Genomic DNA, 17,627 nt, shown 5'->3' with positions numbered 1-17,627 from the left:
TTTTGGGGTGTTTATTTAATTTCAGCCTAAAACCATCTGGTCTCCGCATCCTGCAATGCCTGTTTGCTCATACTGATCATCTCAGAGCAGCCTGAACTGCTGTGCAACTAATTGCTGTGGCTAGTCATTGCAAACCCCAAATCACAGCGCTTTGGTAAGCTGGTTGATTGGAACTCCTATTCTGCTGTTTGCCTTTCTTTTAATGCAGTATAATGCAATATTTGACTGTACGTCAGGGTAAAGCTGAGTATTGCAGGCTTCATGTGCTCCTTTTGCATTTTTCCCTTCCTGCCGCCAGACTTAATGCTGAGCTCACGCATTTTGCTCTCCAATTAATGGGCCTGTGAGATAACGAACGTCCGATAACGATGAGGCTGGCTCTGTGTTGGCATCAGACCCGGTGCCCCATTAGTGGGGTGATAGGAGGGGTTTGGTGAATGGCAGCTGGAATTTATTCCATTATATGATGCAGTGCGTTTTGCCAGCTCCTCTCTGTTCACTGGGCTCTGTGTTTTAGCTGCTGTTCTGGACTCTTTCAGGCACATGGGGTCTGGGAGAGATTAGGGTGTCTGCTGCGAGGAGGAGATCTCACTCTCAGCTACATTCCCATATGGGGGGAAGAGTCGGGAAGCTCAGAGGGGTTGCACAGCAGAGGCTGCTCTGACTATGGGCAGCCCTGGGGGATGAGAGAAATCCAAAGTTGCCAAAATTGGGAGTTTGGGGTTCAGGAGCATCAGTGGGAAGAGAGAATGACTGGCAGGAGGATGAAATGGATCCTGCTGCTGCGGGGGCAGCCCCCTGCATTTCAAAACACTGACTTGGTGGAAAGGGAGGCAGCAGGAAACCCAGCAAGAGAGGTCTCTGTCACACTTCATTTTTGTCCAGGGTTTGCTGAGAGTGGAATAAAAAATCTATTTATTATAAAAAAATCTCAATTTGAAATGCACACTAAGAACAAACAAACAAAAAACACATTACTTTGTACTAGGATGTCTTACAGTCATCAAGAAGAAATTTGGAGAATAAAAAGCAATATTGCTGTAAGCCTTTAAAGGTAAATCACAGAGATGGTGAAAATCACCTGTAACCACAGTTTGCTTCAGGCAGTAAACAGACCTGGGTTTTCCATCAGGAAGAGAAGATCCCTGTGCCATTTAGGCATGTTTCACCACCCAAGTAGGTCCAGTGACAAGCTGATTCAGAGCCAAGAAATATTAAATCATCTACATTTAAGACAACTGTCAGTTAAAAACCTGAGAGCTTGTTATCATGTATATAAACATCCAATATATAGAGTTAGATGATCTTTAAGGGCCCTTCCAACCCAAGCCATTCCATGATTCTATTCTATGATTCAATACATGTTTACCATGTGTGTTTTCCTACATGAGAGCATGCGTTATGTGTGAGTAAAAGAAAAAAAGACACCCTCTGAGATGAGCTCTAGCACTTGTAAACCCTGGAGGACACAGTCAGCAGTGACAGTCTGCTTCTGTTTCTCAGTGTTGGTACAAATGCTTTTGCTTTTAGAACTAATATATTTTCATAAACTTATCCTCTTCCTCTGGTGGAAGAGACGCTTTTTTAATAGGTATTTAGCTGCTTATAATGTCTGTTTGTGGACAGCCCAATTTGCATCCTAATGCAAATTTGCATCCTAATGCAAAATGTACAGGAGTTCAAAGTAAATGTCAATAAAACTTAAAGGCATACTAATTAATAACTGTACGGCTATTTAATACACATAGATTGAAATTATCATTTTAAATGAGAAAAATAGCCAATATATTTTGAGGGTCATATTACTTGCATGAACTTAGCTTTTGGTAGTATTCTGCTCTGTATAAAAATAGAAAGCCAAACAAGAATAAAAATTGTTGTTTTGAATCAAGGTTTCCTGCTTGTTGTTTTAATTCACCTTGAGAAGAAAAATGGCTTTTTTGTCTGTGCTTAGTTTTTGTGTCCTGCTTGGGTGCTTGTTTCTTCTGTGGGAGGTTTTTTGGTGAAGCCCCATGGCATGGCAGGTGTCAGTGATGGGATGAGCCTCAAGCGGAGTCCCTCCTGGTGCCTCTGGCAGAGCCTGGCTTGGTGATTCCAAAGGGAGGTTTGATATGTGGTGAAAACCAGGTTAGGACTGTCTGCCACATGTCTTGGAGCAGCAGCCACTTCTCAAATGGCATCTCTCGTGCCAGGTTCGTACTCTGTCCATCTGTCACTGTGTCCAGAGCACCCTGCTGACTTGGAAGGGTGTCCCACGTGCTCTGGGCAGGATCAAATGCTTTTTGAACCATTTTCATGTATAGACTGCCAGCCAAACCAAATGCAGGTTTGCCTGTTACATCTCACCAGTGTCTGCTGGGTTTTAAAAAACAATACATAAGGCAGAAACAAATTTTGGCAACATATATGTGTGCATATATATATATCAAGCTTAAGTTTTAAATAAGAGTTACCTGAATATAGGTGTGTTTACTTGTCTTCACAGTGTGTTCCCCCAGGTCCATCGTAATCGTGGTGCTCAAATGGTCACATGAGGAGTTAGATGGCTGAAATTAGAGGAGTTATTAAAGAAGTGCTTATGGCTCATTTTTAAGGCGTTTTCCCTGTACTGGATCTAAACGGGGAAGAATTTCTGGAAAAAAAAAAGAAAAAGAAAAAGAAAAAAAAAAAGTACATACCAATAAAAAACCACAGCCCTTGAAATAAGCCTGCAATTTTTTGGGGGGGATATCCACTTTGATATTTTAGCATTCCATGTACAGTAACTAGAACAAAAAACAAAAAACAAACAAACAACAAACAAACAAAAAACTTATTCTGTGTTATTTCTGTCCTTCCCATTCCATATGAAGATTATTTCCAAACTGGACCCACTGAAAAAAATTATTTTCTGTAATAGTTATCTCAGGTGAGAACGAGTAATCCCTTTTTATGTCTTGTTCCATTAGTCTCATTGTTCACAAGATTTTCCAGATGGGCAAATATTCTCTCCATCTTTCTTCCAGAGATGGGCACTTGTGTCTTCTAACACCTTTTTCCAAACACAGCTGTGATGCTTTTGAAACACATCCCTAGAGGCAGCCTTAGCAAGTGGCCAGGGTGTGAGGAGGCCTGGCAGTGTGAGGTGCTTGGACCTCAGCCTTGCACGTTTCCTTTAGATCATGCCCATTCTCTAACAAACTGGGTTCTCTCTGTTGTCATATAGCAGGCCTATTTTCCTAAAATTTAAATTCTTGTTGTTTCAGTTGAACACGGTGTCTCCTTCAGGTTGACTCCAAGGGGTGCTCACTCCATCAAGGAGTTAACCATGTCTTCTATACAGCAGCCAAAGCTGGGTGAAGAAAATGTACATTTTAGTAACATTTAGAAATGTTTGGGACCTCGTTGTGCCACCCACTGTATGGATGCCCATGGCATGTCTAGACCGCAGGCGAAGACGTGATTGAAGCTGGGCGTAAATTAGCTCGGCTGAGTCCCGACAGCCGTACAACAGTGGGAGCGAGGAGCTCAAAGTGAGCTAAATTACCAGAGTATTTACTCAGCCTCCCGCGGGGATTGTGCAGCCTACGCTAGGCCGTGTGTTGTCATGGCTACACTGCTGCCGGTGTGGTGCCGAGCTGGGTTAAGCCGTGCTCGTGACTGCCGTGTAGACATGCCCGTAGTACGACGTGGTCCCTACTTGGGATGCTTTGCTTTCTAAACAGAGGGAAATGGGAAAATAATTGATTTCATTCCCACTTTAGAGGTGGTAAAGAGGGAGAGGTGAAAGTCAGGGTTCATTCATCCTGTGCCGAACCATCTGAAGTTTAAACAAGTTGTCCAGCCTTTCCCTGGAGCCCTGCACAACAAATACCCCGATGGAGATGCTGGCTTTTCCCTGAGCTCTATAATGGGAGGCTAGACAAAAAGTGTGGGGTAGATGATTAGTGTTTTCAATTACAGGTATCCTGTCCTTGATGTTTTCCCAGAGGTAAGCCAGGAAGCTGGCGCAGGCAATGAAAGTCTCATTGCTTAAGTCCATCTGTGATGCTATTCTGGACTGGATATGCAGTTTGTAAAGCGGCTTGGATTCCCACGGGATGAAAAATGTAATGTAATTTATTAGTATTACATGGCACCACTAACTAGAAAAAAAATAGTAAAGGTACCAAATCTTTGCTCTCAGCATCTCTCAGCTCAAAGTCTAGGGTGAGACTGAAGGACATGCAAGCTGGATTTAAGGCAGAGTACTGTACTGTGACCATGACAATGTTTTCTGGATTATCTCTGAGAATTTGATCTTCCTTCTGTCCTTGAGGACTTTTTATATTGCCAGCTCCGGCAAAATGTGTAAAGAGCTCAGAGGGTGGAGAATCCATTATTTTGGGAAAAGAAAAACAAATAGTCTATCCTATGAAATTAAGCGTCCTGTATATAATGGTTTCTTTTTACAGTTGGTGCTAAAACTGTAAGAAAAGCTATAGCAAAGTGGCTGTAAAATTTGCAGATATGATTTTTTTTTCTGCAGTTGCAGTCACAAAGAAGTGTACATCAGGAAAGCATGAACTGGGAAATCTTCCCTCATCATGGGCTCCATGCATTGTCCCATTTGAGCTCCTATTCAGGTCTTCAGTACACCAAGCATATAGCCATCCTGTTCTTCCTTTTCTTACCTAATTTTCTCTTTTCTTCTAAACTTTTTTTTCTTTCTTTTTTAGCTGAGGGACTTCTTGATCAGAGTAGGTCCCTCATTTACCTGGCTTTCCAGCTCTAAGCACTTACCTGGCTTTCCAGCTATTATTTTTTCTAATTGTTAAGATTATTTATGGTTATTAACTGAAAGGAATGGAAAGAGGAGGCAGTAGGCAGCTGTTTTCCTAAATGCAATGAACTGCAAAAAGTAGTTGTACTTCACATGCTTATGGCATTCACACCAGGCAGAAAATCTCTGCCACCTTTTTTAGCAAGATGCATGCCAGGGGAACCCTTTAAGTCTTTCTCAGATAATGCCATCAGCTGGAGGTTTTCAGCTCTGACTCTGTTTTGTTTTGCTCTTCCTCAAGGAAATATTTTTCTAAGAGATTTGGCTTATAGAGAGTGAAGAAAAGCATCAAAACGTCAACTGCAGCAACTTCTTAAGCAGATAAAGCATGGAGATGGTTTAGAAAGACTCATGATGATCCCAGCTTTGAATCCCATCAGATTGCCCCCATGCTGTAGTGTCTCAAGTGTTTTCATTACATAATGGCAAAATCATCTTTTGATTCCTGTGGTTCTGCTCTTCCACTGTGGCTGACGTTATGTTTTATAGAAAACGTGTACTTTTTCTCTGCAAATACCTTGGGATCCTGTGTCTGGTTTATGTAAGTATTGGAAAGCAATTCTGTTGGCACCGAGATGTGCCATCTGAACATTGGCAGTCTCTTGTCATCTCTCCCTGCAGTGGTATCTCTTCTGGTTGTTTCTTAACTCCCTCATCGTTCATCTGAGCATCTCGTTGTTCATCTGATCACATTCACCAGGGCTGAGGTATGTTCTCTTCTGCTTTCACCTTGCCTGTCTTAACTTTGGTTGTTTCTTGGAGGAAATGCCTAGCCAGAGAAAGGTTGTCTTAGGCTGAGCACCTAAAAATAGGGCTTAATAAAGTGTTTGTAGCCACCAGAGTCTGTGGAGCACTGGGGGACATCCAGCCTTGCTCCCCCGTTGGTAGGCAGTATCATACTTGTAAAACAAGCTGCGACATCTAAAAAGCAACTGATTTTTTCCATAGGCTGGATACATGCAGGAGCCAGCCACTGCAGACGCTGTATGCGGACCATGGTGTCACAGGGAATATTAAGAATTTTGTTTTCCTCCCTGACTTTCTTGCTCTGCTGTTCTTTTGTTCTTTCTTTTTCTTTTTCTTTTTTTTAATGACATTTTGTTATTTACGCTTTCGCTAGGTTGTCTATCTGCTGTTGTAATACGCATGCTGCCAGTCACCATGCTGTGTGGTTCTTGGTGTGAAGGAGCTGACAAACCAGGCTGTCGTGTGCATGGGGATCTTGCTCAGGCTGTGTAAGATCCCCCAGTGATGGTGTGTGATGTTCTGGTTAGGTGAGAGCAGTGCTCTTCATCACAATGTTTCTGAACCACCTTGAGCTCCACGGACATTATAAACACCACAGGGCTCCAGGCAGAACTGATCACATCCCACCCTAGGTCCGAGTGCTCCAGGCTGTGCTCTGCTTGGTTGCAAAGGCTGAATCACCAAGAAGGTATCGTGGTGCTTCCTGGCAGGAGAGCACAGACTTGAAAGAAAATTTTCAGCTTTTCCATGAGCAGTGTAGGAATGTGTTCTGGTGATTTAATTCTGAGATTGAGAGAAAAACATAAAGCAGTCCACAATCTCTTGGCAGGTTTTTTTTTTTTTTTTTTTTTTGATGATGAACCTTGCCTACAGCCTCAGAAGAAGAGGTACGCTTGCTGTAGCTTAAGGTCAGGATCAGTTAAGAGGTTTGGAAGGGTGTGCTGGAGGCTGCCAGTGTCTCATGGTCAGGATAACTCAGGATGAGCAGCTTGGACAGCTGTCTGAGGGAAATATCAATGAATTACTGCTTTCATTTCTATCTCTATCCCCTTCTCCAAGATATTCTCAGTTTTAGCAGCTCTTTCAGACCAAGTGGTAGCAACTCAAGCCAGGCAACCCACGAGTGAGAACAGGGGAGAAGCAGCTTCTGTAGCTCTTTAGTTCTTTGCTTGTTTGTTGTTGCAGCTGAGACTGCCAAGTTTTTTTTGCTATAGGACATTGAATAATCACCAGATGGATGGTGATCTTCACATACTGAGTTCTGTGTTGGATTTCAGCCAGCTGTAGCTCCCTAACTTTTCAGATTGTGCCTGAATATTGGATGATTGGACTGAATATTTCCCATCTCTTCCAGGCAGGTCATTTATTTATTTTAAATTATTTTTTAAAAAATAGGGTGATAAACCCTCTGTTATCTCAAGTCTGGTGCTGTGTCCACCTTGACATTGTATTTTGTGCAACTTGTCCTGCACAGTCACCAAGGACCATGGTGCTTCTGGGAAGTTTGTGCTGTGGACAAAATGAAGTCTCTATAGCTCATTTCTACCATCTCAAACTGTCCAGACCCACTCAATTGTTCATTTTCAATATGAACAGCCTTAAAAGTAACAGTACACAAATAAATTGCCATAGCCCTGTGAAGTACAAAGCTGGCTTGCACAAATGTAACCAGCTTTGTACATCTGTTACTGCCCACTCCCATTGAGTCATCCCGAGACTTAGTCACCAGCATCCTATGTCTCACAGTGCGATTTATATATCTGTCTCCAAAACACATGCTGCAGTCTAGATGGCATGGGGGAGGGAGAAAAGCAAAGCAATGAGCAACCTACTCCTAAAGGAATAAAGCCGTGTAGCAAGTCCTACGATACTATGCCTATTAAATCAAAACAACAGAATCAGAAGGATAGAAATTCCCATGTAGGTCAGTTTTGAATCATTCCACGTGCAATAGGAATATTTGAATTGTTATAAATCCTAAAAGGCTTCTTCTCCTAAAAGGAAAATTTTAATGCAATCAGAGCTGCTGAGCTATGCACCCTATTCCACAGAGTTCAAAGTTTGGATTCTGTTCACAGGCTATTAACATATGTAGTATATTTACTATTCAGAATTCCCTACGGGCTTGTAATAGGTACAAACCAAGGCTGAGCTAAAAAAAAAAATAAAAAAATAAAAAAATTATCTGCTGGTGCACAGACTGAGCTGAAAGAAGTAGTTCACAACTATGTGAATAAAAATCCTGACTTTTTTTGTCCTTGGTAGGACAGTTGACATGCTCAGCAATGTTAGCAGAAGAGGAGACCCCGAGAGGCTTGTAAACTTGAGATGCTGAGGAGTGCAATTTTTAGCAATGCTTTATGAGATCAGCACTGTTTGGCACTCTTAATTTCTCAGTATCTGGTTTTATTTATTTTGTATTACAGGAGCCATCTCCCCATATTGAGAAGCAGTCTCAGTAAAGTGTTACCTCCTGCTCGAGTTACAAAGAGACTGTGGTGTCCGGCAGGCATCTCACGTCCTTAAATTTGGGGCAGTCCTAGCACATACATAGAAGTTCGTGAAGCAGAAAAGTGATGACTCATAGGTGAGACCATCAGTAGTCAGGATTGCATGATGCTGCTACTACCTCTGCCAGGACCCTGAAGTTGTTTATAGCAGAGGGACTCAGCCTTTCAGCAGAGACGGGCCGTGGGGCATTTGTGGTTTGCTTTTGGTTTCTCATTGTGCTGCTCCACTAAAGATAGGTAATAAATTACATTAATCTCCCTATGCTGAGTCTGTTTTGCCTATGACGATAAATGGTGAGTGATCTCCCTGTCCTTATCTCAAACCTTGAGTCCTTTTCATCCTTTTCTCCTCCTTTTCCTTTGAGGAGGAAGATGGGTAGACTACTGTCGATCAGGGCCACAAAACAAGTCTTACTCCCACCCAAAACACTTTGGAAATAGGTCTCTGACCTGTCAGTCACAGCCCATCCTGTTATGCCTTACTGGCTCACTGGCTTCAGCCATTGCAGGGAAGATTTTTTAGCCTGGCTGCCAAAGTAGCCTTGAATAAATAATAATAATAATAATAATAATAATAATAATAAATCCTTTTTATTCTGACTACATTGTTTATGGATTCAAGGCTTTAGTGGTTTGTTATTTCTGCCTGCAGCCTCTGCTACAGAATTGTTGGAAATTTTTCTGACACCAAGGTCCCCAACTGTAGCAGCATCCAGACCAGCGTGTCTGGGCAGGCTTTTTTTGGCAGGAAATCTCCCTGGTAAGGAAAGAAACTGAAACTGACTGGAAAAGGTGAAAAATTGCTTGGCGAACCAAATCTTGCTCCTGCTGCCATTTGGCTACATGTTGCCAGCTGATATAGTTGCTTTCTCTATTCTAAAATGTGGTTTTCCTTCCTATTCTCCAAAACAGTTCTGAGAAATGGACTTTTTTTGTTGCCATTGTTTTCCCAAGATATCAAAAAACTAAACTTATTCTTCCTTCTTTTCACGTAATTCCGAGTATTCTGATATAAGGGCTGTCCAAGGAAAAAGAGAGGAGTCAGGAAGGAGTCGTGTAGCAATATGTGTGTGTCTGGATATAAATTTAAACCAGCCTTGTGGCTGTAAAGTAAATCTAAACTGTTCAAGAGCTCATTTTTTCTAATGGGGCATGACAGGACCCATGTCTGGCTGTCAGTCTGCACTGAGCAATGCGAAGGACCTACTGAGGAAGAGGAGCATGACAGGAAAGATCACAAAACTTCACAAAATGGACTTTGAGTGGCCTTAATTCCAGGCTAGCACCACTAGGATCTGCAGCCTCTGGTGGCCTTTTCCATTACAGAGATGAGCACAGACTTTGGTCTCTGCAGAAGTTTTCTCTCCAAGGATGTGATGCAGAAATGACGGATACAAGGAGTGATGCCATTTTTTCTTGAGCCAGGGCTCTGCAGTCTCAAATGAGAAGGATCTTCCTCTTACCAACACATCACTGTACACCTTTGCAAAAGTTTTTCTAATGTCTCTCCAAAACCATGTGATTTTCTAGAGCATTTATACCAAGTGTCATAAAGCAGAGCTGGAAAGGGCTAGTGGATAATAACACCACCAGCTTTCTGTAGGAGTGAAAAAGCTGCCTAAGACTAGTTTAAATCCTAGGTTGATGGCAGAGCAAGCCTTCAATTTGTATCAGTTAGCATAAGATCAGAGAAGTCATATATGCAGTAAGGGCTGGAGCTGTATCGTTGGCCTGTCAAGAAGTGCTACAGGTGTTTTGCAACACTTTTGGAGCAGTTCCTATCTTTTGTTGTTGTTGTTTTAAGAGGTACTCTGTCATCAACCCTGTAGCTGCATATGTTTCTGGATGAAGAGCAACACAAAAAGAAGTATCTGCTCTATATTCTGCAGAGACACAAAGTGCAAATAAACACCCAATATTTCCTTGCTTAACCAAAAGGCTGGAATTGAGAAAGCAGTATTTGCAGCCTGGCTTTTGATATATGCATTTTTTCCTTCTGCAGCTGGAGTCCTGTGAAGAAGAGAAAGATGAAAATATTGTTAGGTAACTACTTACAGAACTATCAAGGGACTACAAGAAAAATGATCCTTTTTAAATGTTCGTTAGCAGACAAAGAAAGGTCTCATGTTGTCCAGGGAGGTTCTGGTATGGCTCCAGTTATTTCCACTTGTAAGTAGAGATGTACTGTTTCTGCATTTGAAAACAGATGAAGGAAACATACCTCCATTGAATCTGAGAGTTACAAAATAGAATAAAATCTCCAGGTGTGTTTCATGCTTTTAGGCTTTAGAATATAGCATGTATCCATTTTTAAGCTTGGAATTGTAACTGGCAACTGAAATTTAGCTGGTAGGAGAATAATTCTGCCTACGTACCTCTTCCTGTTTTTGAACATTTCTGCTCAAAAGAAAAGTTATGGTTTCATTCCCAGCTGTTCCAGGTTTCCTGGACAGCTTTTTCAACCCTAATTGCTAGGTATGTGTCCCCTTAAAAACCTACGCTCTTCCTCCAGGCTCCAGCCTCCCCAGACTGCAGGTTTTCTCCTTGTGAATTACAAAAATTAGGGATATAGGTATGCTAACATGTGGAGCTCAAAAGATATTATTTCCTTGTTTTATTTAATGGAAAATTATTTACCACACATCAGATACAAGCTTCTTCACTACCAAAGATGGGTCAAAGAAAGTGTTGGTAAATCCTTTGGCTAAATTAAAGTAAACATGAGGGGATATGATTTTGTGTAAATTTCCATTAGGTTCTTAAAATTCTTCACAGAGACTTATTATTTAATTATTGTGGTAATCAATGAAGGAGGAATATAATAATCCATTTATTGATAAAGTTTATAAACCCTGTTTATGGCTAGATAATATTTATATGGAGTACATAAGTCATTTTGGTCTTTATTAATGATAGGAATAAGCAAATTAATACAGAAGTTTTTCTTTAAGGTCCTGTGGTGCCTGGTTTAACCCCTGTCAAATCATGATAACAGTGAAAATACAAACAAACAAACTGACTCTTCTTTTGGTTTTGAGATATTTGCTTACATTGTCATTTGCAAATTGTTGTGACTTGAAACACAAATCAAAGCGTGATGAGGGTGACATACAGTTGGGTTGGTGCTTTGTAGTTTGGGCCTTGGTAGATGGTTCCCATTGAATGTGCATAGCTTGGAGCACACTTCTTTGTCATGAATACTTTGGTTTGTGGCCTAGGGATTCAGGGCTAGTTTGGCCAAGTGGGGTTGCTTTTTTTTTTTTTCCTTTCCAGCTTGGCACGAGTTACTCCCATGTGCTTCAGTTCCAGTAATTCAATATTTTGTTCCTTATTTTTGTTGTTCATTATGTAACCAGAATATTTTTGAACACTTGCAAGGATTATGCCCAAGTTACACACATTTTTGAGCATATTTTGGATTTAGTATGATTACACAATGTTATGTGATTAGACCTGTGGCTGTTCAGAATTCTGAAGGTCTTTTGGCAAACAAGCCTCGCAGATTTCCCGGCCAGTGCTAATTTTTAATTAAGCTCTATTTAATCTCAAATTAGGTTTAAGTGAAATTGCTATTTATTTTTGTTTTGAGCAATTTTAAATGAGATGCAGATGTGATGGTAGAGAAGCTCTGAATCATTATGTTTAAAGGGTGATGCCTTGCATCAGAGAGGCTCTGTGTTGAGGAGGTTTTCCTGACTTTGAGATCGAGGCTTGGGATCCAAGCCTCAGTTCTTCTGCATGCAACGTTGACAGCCATGCTTCTGCTCATAGAGTTACTCATTATCTACTTTTCTGATCAAACAGATGCTAAACTTGACACTAACACAGAAAATTTCATTATGCGTTTACAAAGGAGCCCTAAAAATCTCGTGGCTGGAACATGAAGTAGCATAACAGAACAGACGGCAGGAGGTAGAATATAATTACAGTTTGTTTTTGTTAGTTAAAGATGAGCATGTGTGCTTTTCTTATGGCTTTATTTTCTCTAGTTGCACAGAATTTAGTCACAGAGGGGGCTCCACTACCTTGCAAAAATGAATTGGTTATTTCTTCCTCAACACCACATTTCTGTTTTCTCCCTCTTTGCTATATATGTTGCGTATTTTGAGAACATTGACATATTCTCATTCAGATTTAATCACCGTTAATACTCTTTAAACAAAGATTGTAGTCCCCACTAAAGGCCAGATCAGTCATTTGCTGAGCAAGTTAGACTGTAATTTCCTGCTTTTTTTTTTTTTCTTTTTTTCTTTTTTTTTTTTTTATGGGATTTTGTACCCTCCTTTTTAAACTTTTTACAGGACTTTCTGTTTTGGCTGTCCAGATGCTGAGTGCCTTTTGATGATGATGGACTGGAAGCACTGTGAAGGGCTCTCTATTCACTAGTTACTTAAATCTGTTCTCTTTCACAGGCAAGGAGAGCTGTCAGAGCCCTCGTTATTACTTTTTGGCAATAGCTATGGGCAAAGCAGTGGGCACTTTGGAAATAACAGAGTGGGCTACAATCATGGGAGCTCTGATGGAAGGAATAAGACATTAATATAGGACATCATTTTTTCTTCTCTCTCCTGGCAGGATCTCAGCTCTTTTGCCATGCCATTCTTGGATGGTGATGTGGAGAACACAGACAAAAATGCTTCTCGCAAGGTAAGATATTTCCAAAGCTTCACCTTCACTGTAGTAGCTGAGTCCCTTGGTGATAAACACAATTCATTAGAATTAAAAATGCCTCAGGGTTTTAGTCTTTCCTGCCATGCCATTAACACATTGAAAGAGATACTCTAGGGCAAGCGTTGTGACTTTTGCAGGCCTTACCATGACAGTGCTTAATGCTATCACCTGTAAAGAATGATAACCTCTGTGGTGATATTCCTCTAGAAACTGCAGCTTTTGTGTGTAACAATTTAATTTGATAAAGTGATATTGGGTAACTGTATTCTCAGGAAAACATTTAGCTACCAGAATTTGTGGTGTTTCTACAGAAACACAGTGCCCAAATAGGCATCTATGGCTGTCAGTCTGTCTTCCTTGAGTTGCCTCCTAATGGTTGTCATCTGGCTATGGAGGGTTCAGCGTCCTTGATCTATCCATCCATGGCACTGGCAAAACGAACTGCATTCATTTGCTGGAGTCATAGTGGTAGCATCTACCCATAAACAAGATGGAATGTTTCCTTCTTGTTGTGAGATTAACTCAAGGTTATCCTTCTGGAGGCATTGCCAGCATTTGTTTTTCCAACAGCTTGCTATTAGATTAAACCAATACATTCACAGAGTCTGCTTGCTTTAAGATGATCAGATGAACATATTCAACGGACAACTTTAGGACCAGTTAGACAATGCCTACACATTCTTCAAAGCAATAAAAATTGTGCATAACATCTGTCATGCTCAGGTTCCTGGCCTCATAATTTTCACAGAATGTTGATGTACAAGTTGGTCTGCTACATGTAAACCCCCTACCAGCCAGGTTAGGACTGGTGAGGAGAGAGACTTCTATAAACAGTAGATACCCCCAAAAGCTAATCTATAACTATGCAGTAGACTTAATAGTTACAAGGATATGGACCTCTCTGAAGATTAAACCTGTTATAGGCCATTTGTCAAAGAGTCTGCAGTTATAGTTCAAGGCAGGTGAAGCAATAAATATCTCTTAAGTGAAGCTAATCTGCATCTAGAATGATAATAATTTAGCCCTGTTGACAGCATGGTTTTCTATTCATTTACACCTTGCAGCAAAGGACAGTTGTTTAAAATCTTCTGAATGAATATGTTTATAACATTGGCCTTGTTCTTTCCTGCAGTGGGCCTTTTAAGACTGTGACATAGGAGTCACTGATGAACAAGAGGAACTCTTGTAGATGCCAGGGAAGCTAAAATAAACAATGTTATCAAAAGGGACTTCTTTGGTGGGTTTGAATAAAGTGAACAATATGATGGTTTTGGAAAGGGTTGTCATGTTGGGAGTGCAGGTGTTCCTAACTGAAACTTGATTTCTCCCAAAGAAAGGTGGGGAAACTGCACGAATATCAATCCCAAAGAAAAAAATATGCTAAGGCTAATCTTGCTTGTGTGTAGGGGTATGTGGTATTGTTTAACAAGTTCCTATTTATCATTTATGAAGTCCCCATTTTTTCTCTTACCGGTCTTGGGATACCTTTTTAATGAGTGGTTGTCTTGGGAAGAACTAGAATAACATTTCAGTAGTTACCCCTTTTTGCAATTTCAGGGAATGCATTTTTTTCCCTCCCAAACTTAGGTCAAGTTCTGCATGTAGAAGTGTGATTAACTTTGGAATAATCATTTGGGGCTTGACATCTGAAATTGTTTTTTTAACTGATGTTTCTGACTGAGTGTATAAGACCTAGATATTTTTTTCCCTAACCAAGAGCTCTGCTCAAAACATGCAACAAAATGATAAAAGACCAGCTGCCTGTGCCCAGCTTCTGATAAGAAACAGATCATTAAATGAAATCCATTGCCACACATCTCATTCTAAATATCATTCTTCTCCTTAATGTGAAGGATGGGATCTTTGCTGTTAGTGGTTGATGACTAGCATCAGTCTGCAGGATCTTATTTCATTTAAACTAAAAGTTTGCCAGGTTCTGCTGGTACTACATAAAGAAGTTCATAGAATCATTAAGGTTGAAAAAGCCCTCCAAAATCATCTGGTCCAGCCATCCCCCTACCACCACTGTCACCCACTAAACCATGTCCCTAAGCACCATGTCCAACCTTTCCTTGAACACCACCAGGGATGGTGATGCCACCACCTCCCTGGGTAACCCATTCCAATGCCTGGCTGCTCTTTCTGAGAAGAAATGTCTCCTCATTTCCAACTTAAACCTCCCCAGGCACAACTTGAGGCCATTCCCTCTAGTTCTATCACTAGTTACCTGTGAGAAGAGGCTAACCCCAGCTCCCCACACCTTCCTTACAGGTAGCTGTAGAAAGCAATGAGGTCTCCCCTGAGCCTCCTCTTCCCCATACTAAACAACCCCAGTTTCCTCAGCCTCTCCTCACAGGACTTGTGCTCCAGGCCCTTCACCAGCTTCTTAACGCTTCTCTGGACACACTCCAGCACCTCGATGTCCTTCTTGTAGTGAGGGTCCCAAAGCTGAACACGGCACTCAAGGTGTGGCCTCACCAGAGCAGAGTACAGGGGCAACGATCACCTCCCTGGTCCTGCTGGCCACACTATTCCTGATCCAAGCCCAGATGCCATTGGCCTTCTTGGCCACCTGGGCACACTGCTGGCTCATGTTCAGGCAAGCATCAGTCAGCACCCCCAGATCCTTTTCCTCTGTGCAGCTTTCCAGCCACTCTACCCCAAGCCTGTAGCACTGTGTGGGGTTGTTGTGACCCAAGTGCAGGACCTGGTACTTAGCGATGTTGAACCTCATCCCACTGCCCATCGACCCATCCTGTCCAGGTCCCTCTGCAGAGGTGAGAGAGAAGTTCCCAAGTTACTGTTCACTTTCAAGTGAAATGGATTTCCTTTGTTCAAGTTTGAAATTACAGGTGATCTGTAACTTTTACATTCTCTAAGGCAATATTTCATCAATACCACAACTTTTCCATTCACCAGCCATGTTGGAGACTGGCAATTAATCAGAGATGTCTTCGTGCACGTAACTCTTCTGTCACCTGGGCTATATATCAAGCTAGAGAAGAGTAGTTCACAGCCTGTCTATCTGATCTGTGATTAATTTAATGCCAGTTTTTTTTTTTTTTTTTTTTTTCCTGTGAAAAGCTTTTAGAAATTGTATTAACATTTTTCACAAGAATTCTCAGCACTTCACCATGTGAGTGCCTCTCAATCATCATCCTGTGACAATAATCCTCAAGTGCAGAATTACTTTTTCATGTCAGATTTTTTTGGCAGTGGTGGGAATATGGCATATATTTCATGAAGTTTAGCCTTGATCACTTTCGTAGGCATTGTTATTATTATAGCTGATGTATTCCTCTTTGCTTTGTAACCTGATAGTGGGAAGGGGACAGGGTGGTTTTCACCTTCCTCTCTTGAAGCCAGAGTATAATTCTCTGCAGACTCTTGCAGACAATTTTTTGGTGTGATGTGATGCAGCAAGGTGGCTCTTGTGCCTGTGGCAGATATTGTGGCCCTTCTTGTTGCCTGACAAAGTGCTCTAAGACATGTGCTGGCAGCTTTGCCAAAACTACTGGCACTGCTGATTGCCCCATAGTCAGAGACTCACCAGAATTGGGTTAAATCCTCGCAGAATGACCTTACAGGATCATTAAATACATTAGTATAGATGAGGATAACTAGGAGCTTAGAAGCAATTAAATATACCACATTTCCCCAGTCTGGGAAAAGACAGCAGAAGAGGGGGAGTTTAGAGGACCTGAGAATCATGAATGATATGCAGCAGGAGAACAGAAAATACTTGTGGTGCGACGTGGCAGGGTGGCAGTCAGGAATGAGTGCCCCTCTGCACCAAGGTGGCACTAGCAATTTTAGAGCTATTAACACTTGGAATATTTATAGATCTTTCATCTAAAATGTAGGTTACAGGAAAAGGTGTGGGAATTACAGGAAACCATTGCTTTCAGATGAAACCCTGGGATTGTGAATGACTGTGAGAAGAAAATGACAAGAGAAAACTGTCCATGGGGAGGCAACTAGGAAATAATATATGGAGGGGAGAGGAAGAGGAAGAAAAGAAGTTTGAAAAATAATATTGTTCTGTTACTTTATGGAAATAATAGATTTGTTAATAAAATATAGAATAAAGTTTGAAAAAGAAGTGTGCATTGAATATTTTTTTCTCTACATGGAGAAAAAGCAGCTGTGATGTTTATCTTAGATGATAATGGTGACTCTGTCCCATTAATGACTCAAGTGCATTTAAAACAGAAGATACCACAGCTAGACATTTTAAAATTAAACCCAAACAACCCTGATAAAACAGCTTTGAATGAACTGGCTGATTAGTGATGATTTTGAATAAATCTTGGAGCAGAGAGAAGATTGCAAAAGACTGAAAAAAAAAAAAAAAAAAAAAAAAAAAGCAATTATTCTGTTAACATTTACAATGCCTGTAATTAGGATAATTTTCAGATTTGTCAGTGTGGCATTAGTCCTGGGTAAAACAATGAAATATCTAACGTTGGATAGTTAATAATGCTATTACAATAGACTCATTTTGAGTGGAATTAATGGCAAACAATTCTTTATGAGAGAATTTGGCTTTTTAAATGAGATTATAAATTTAGTTGGAAAATGTATTGGTGTCATATACATAAAAATGTAGCACAGGACATTTAGATTTAAGAAAGTGGATTGATACTGACAAAATGTGGAGCCTACTAAGTGAATAAAACCTGGCTGATAAAATAAGTTGAGACTCATCAGCAGAAAATTTTGTTTCTAGGCAGACAAAACATACTGTTGCTCTACTATATATTACTTTATCAGTGACTTGAAAGAAATACAGGCTCATTACTGTACAAATTACAAATTGCAGCTTGTAGTTCATAGAAAAATGAGGGGGAAGAGAGCAGGAAACTCACTAATACAGAATGACCTGAGTCACTTGAAAC

At 40.9% G+C, this 17,627-nt stretch overlaps 1 protein-coding gene across 7 annotated transcripts in view; it reads left to right on the top strand.

Annotated features, from left to right (window-relative positions):
* The window catches only part of PRKAG2 (protein kinase AMP-activated non-catalytic subunit gamma 2), a 213,824-nt gene that overhangs the window by 53,720 nt on the left and 142,477 nt on the right, over positions 1-17,627 (top strand). For 3 of the 7 annotated variants that reach the window (XM_035319206.1, XM_035319207.1, XM_035319208.1), the window contains exon 2: positions 12,634-12,705. The exons of 1 other annotated variant lie outside the window; for it this stretch is intronic. In XM_035319206.1, coding sequence (XP_035175097.1) covers positions 12,634-12,705 — 72 coding nt within the window. Of the gene's footprint in view, positions 1-25; positions 155-4,064; positions 4,089-5,448; positions 5,509-12,633; positions 12,706-17,627 lie in introns of those variants that run through there. 3 more of the 7 variants (XM_035319210.1, XM_035319209.1, XM_035319213.1) reach the window with 3 other exon arrangements.

Source organism: Oxyura jamaicensis, chromosome 2 (assembly GCF_011077185.1).
Source record: "Oxyura jamaicensis isolate SHBP4307 breed ruddy duck chromosome 2, BPBGC_Ojam_1.0, whole genome shotgun sequence".
NCBI lineage: Eukaryota > Metazoa > Chordata > Aves > Anseriformes > Anatidae > Oxyura > Oxyura jamaicensis.
Note: the sequence above shows the minus strand (reverse complement) of the source record. Positions and strands in the feature narration are given on the sequence as shown.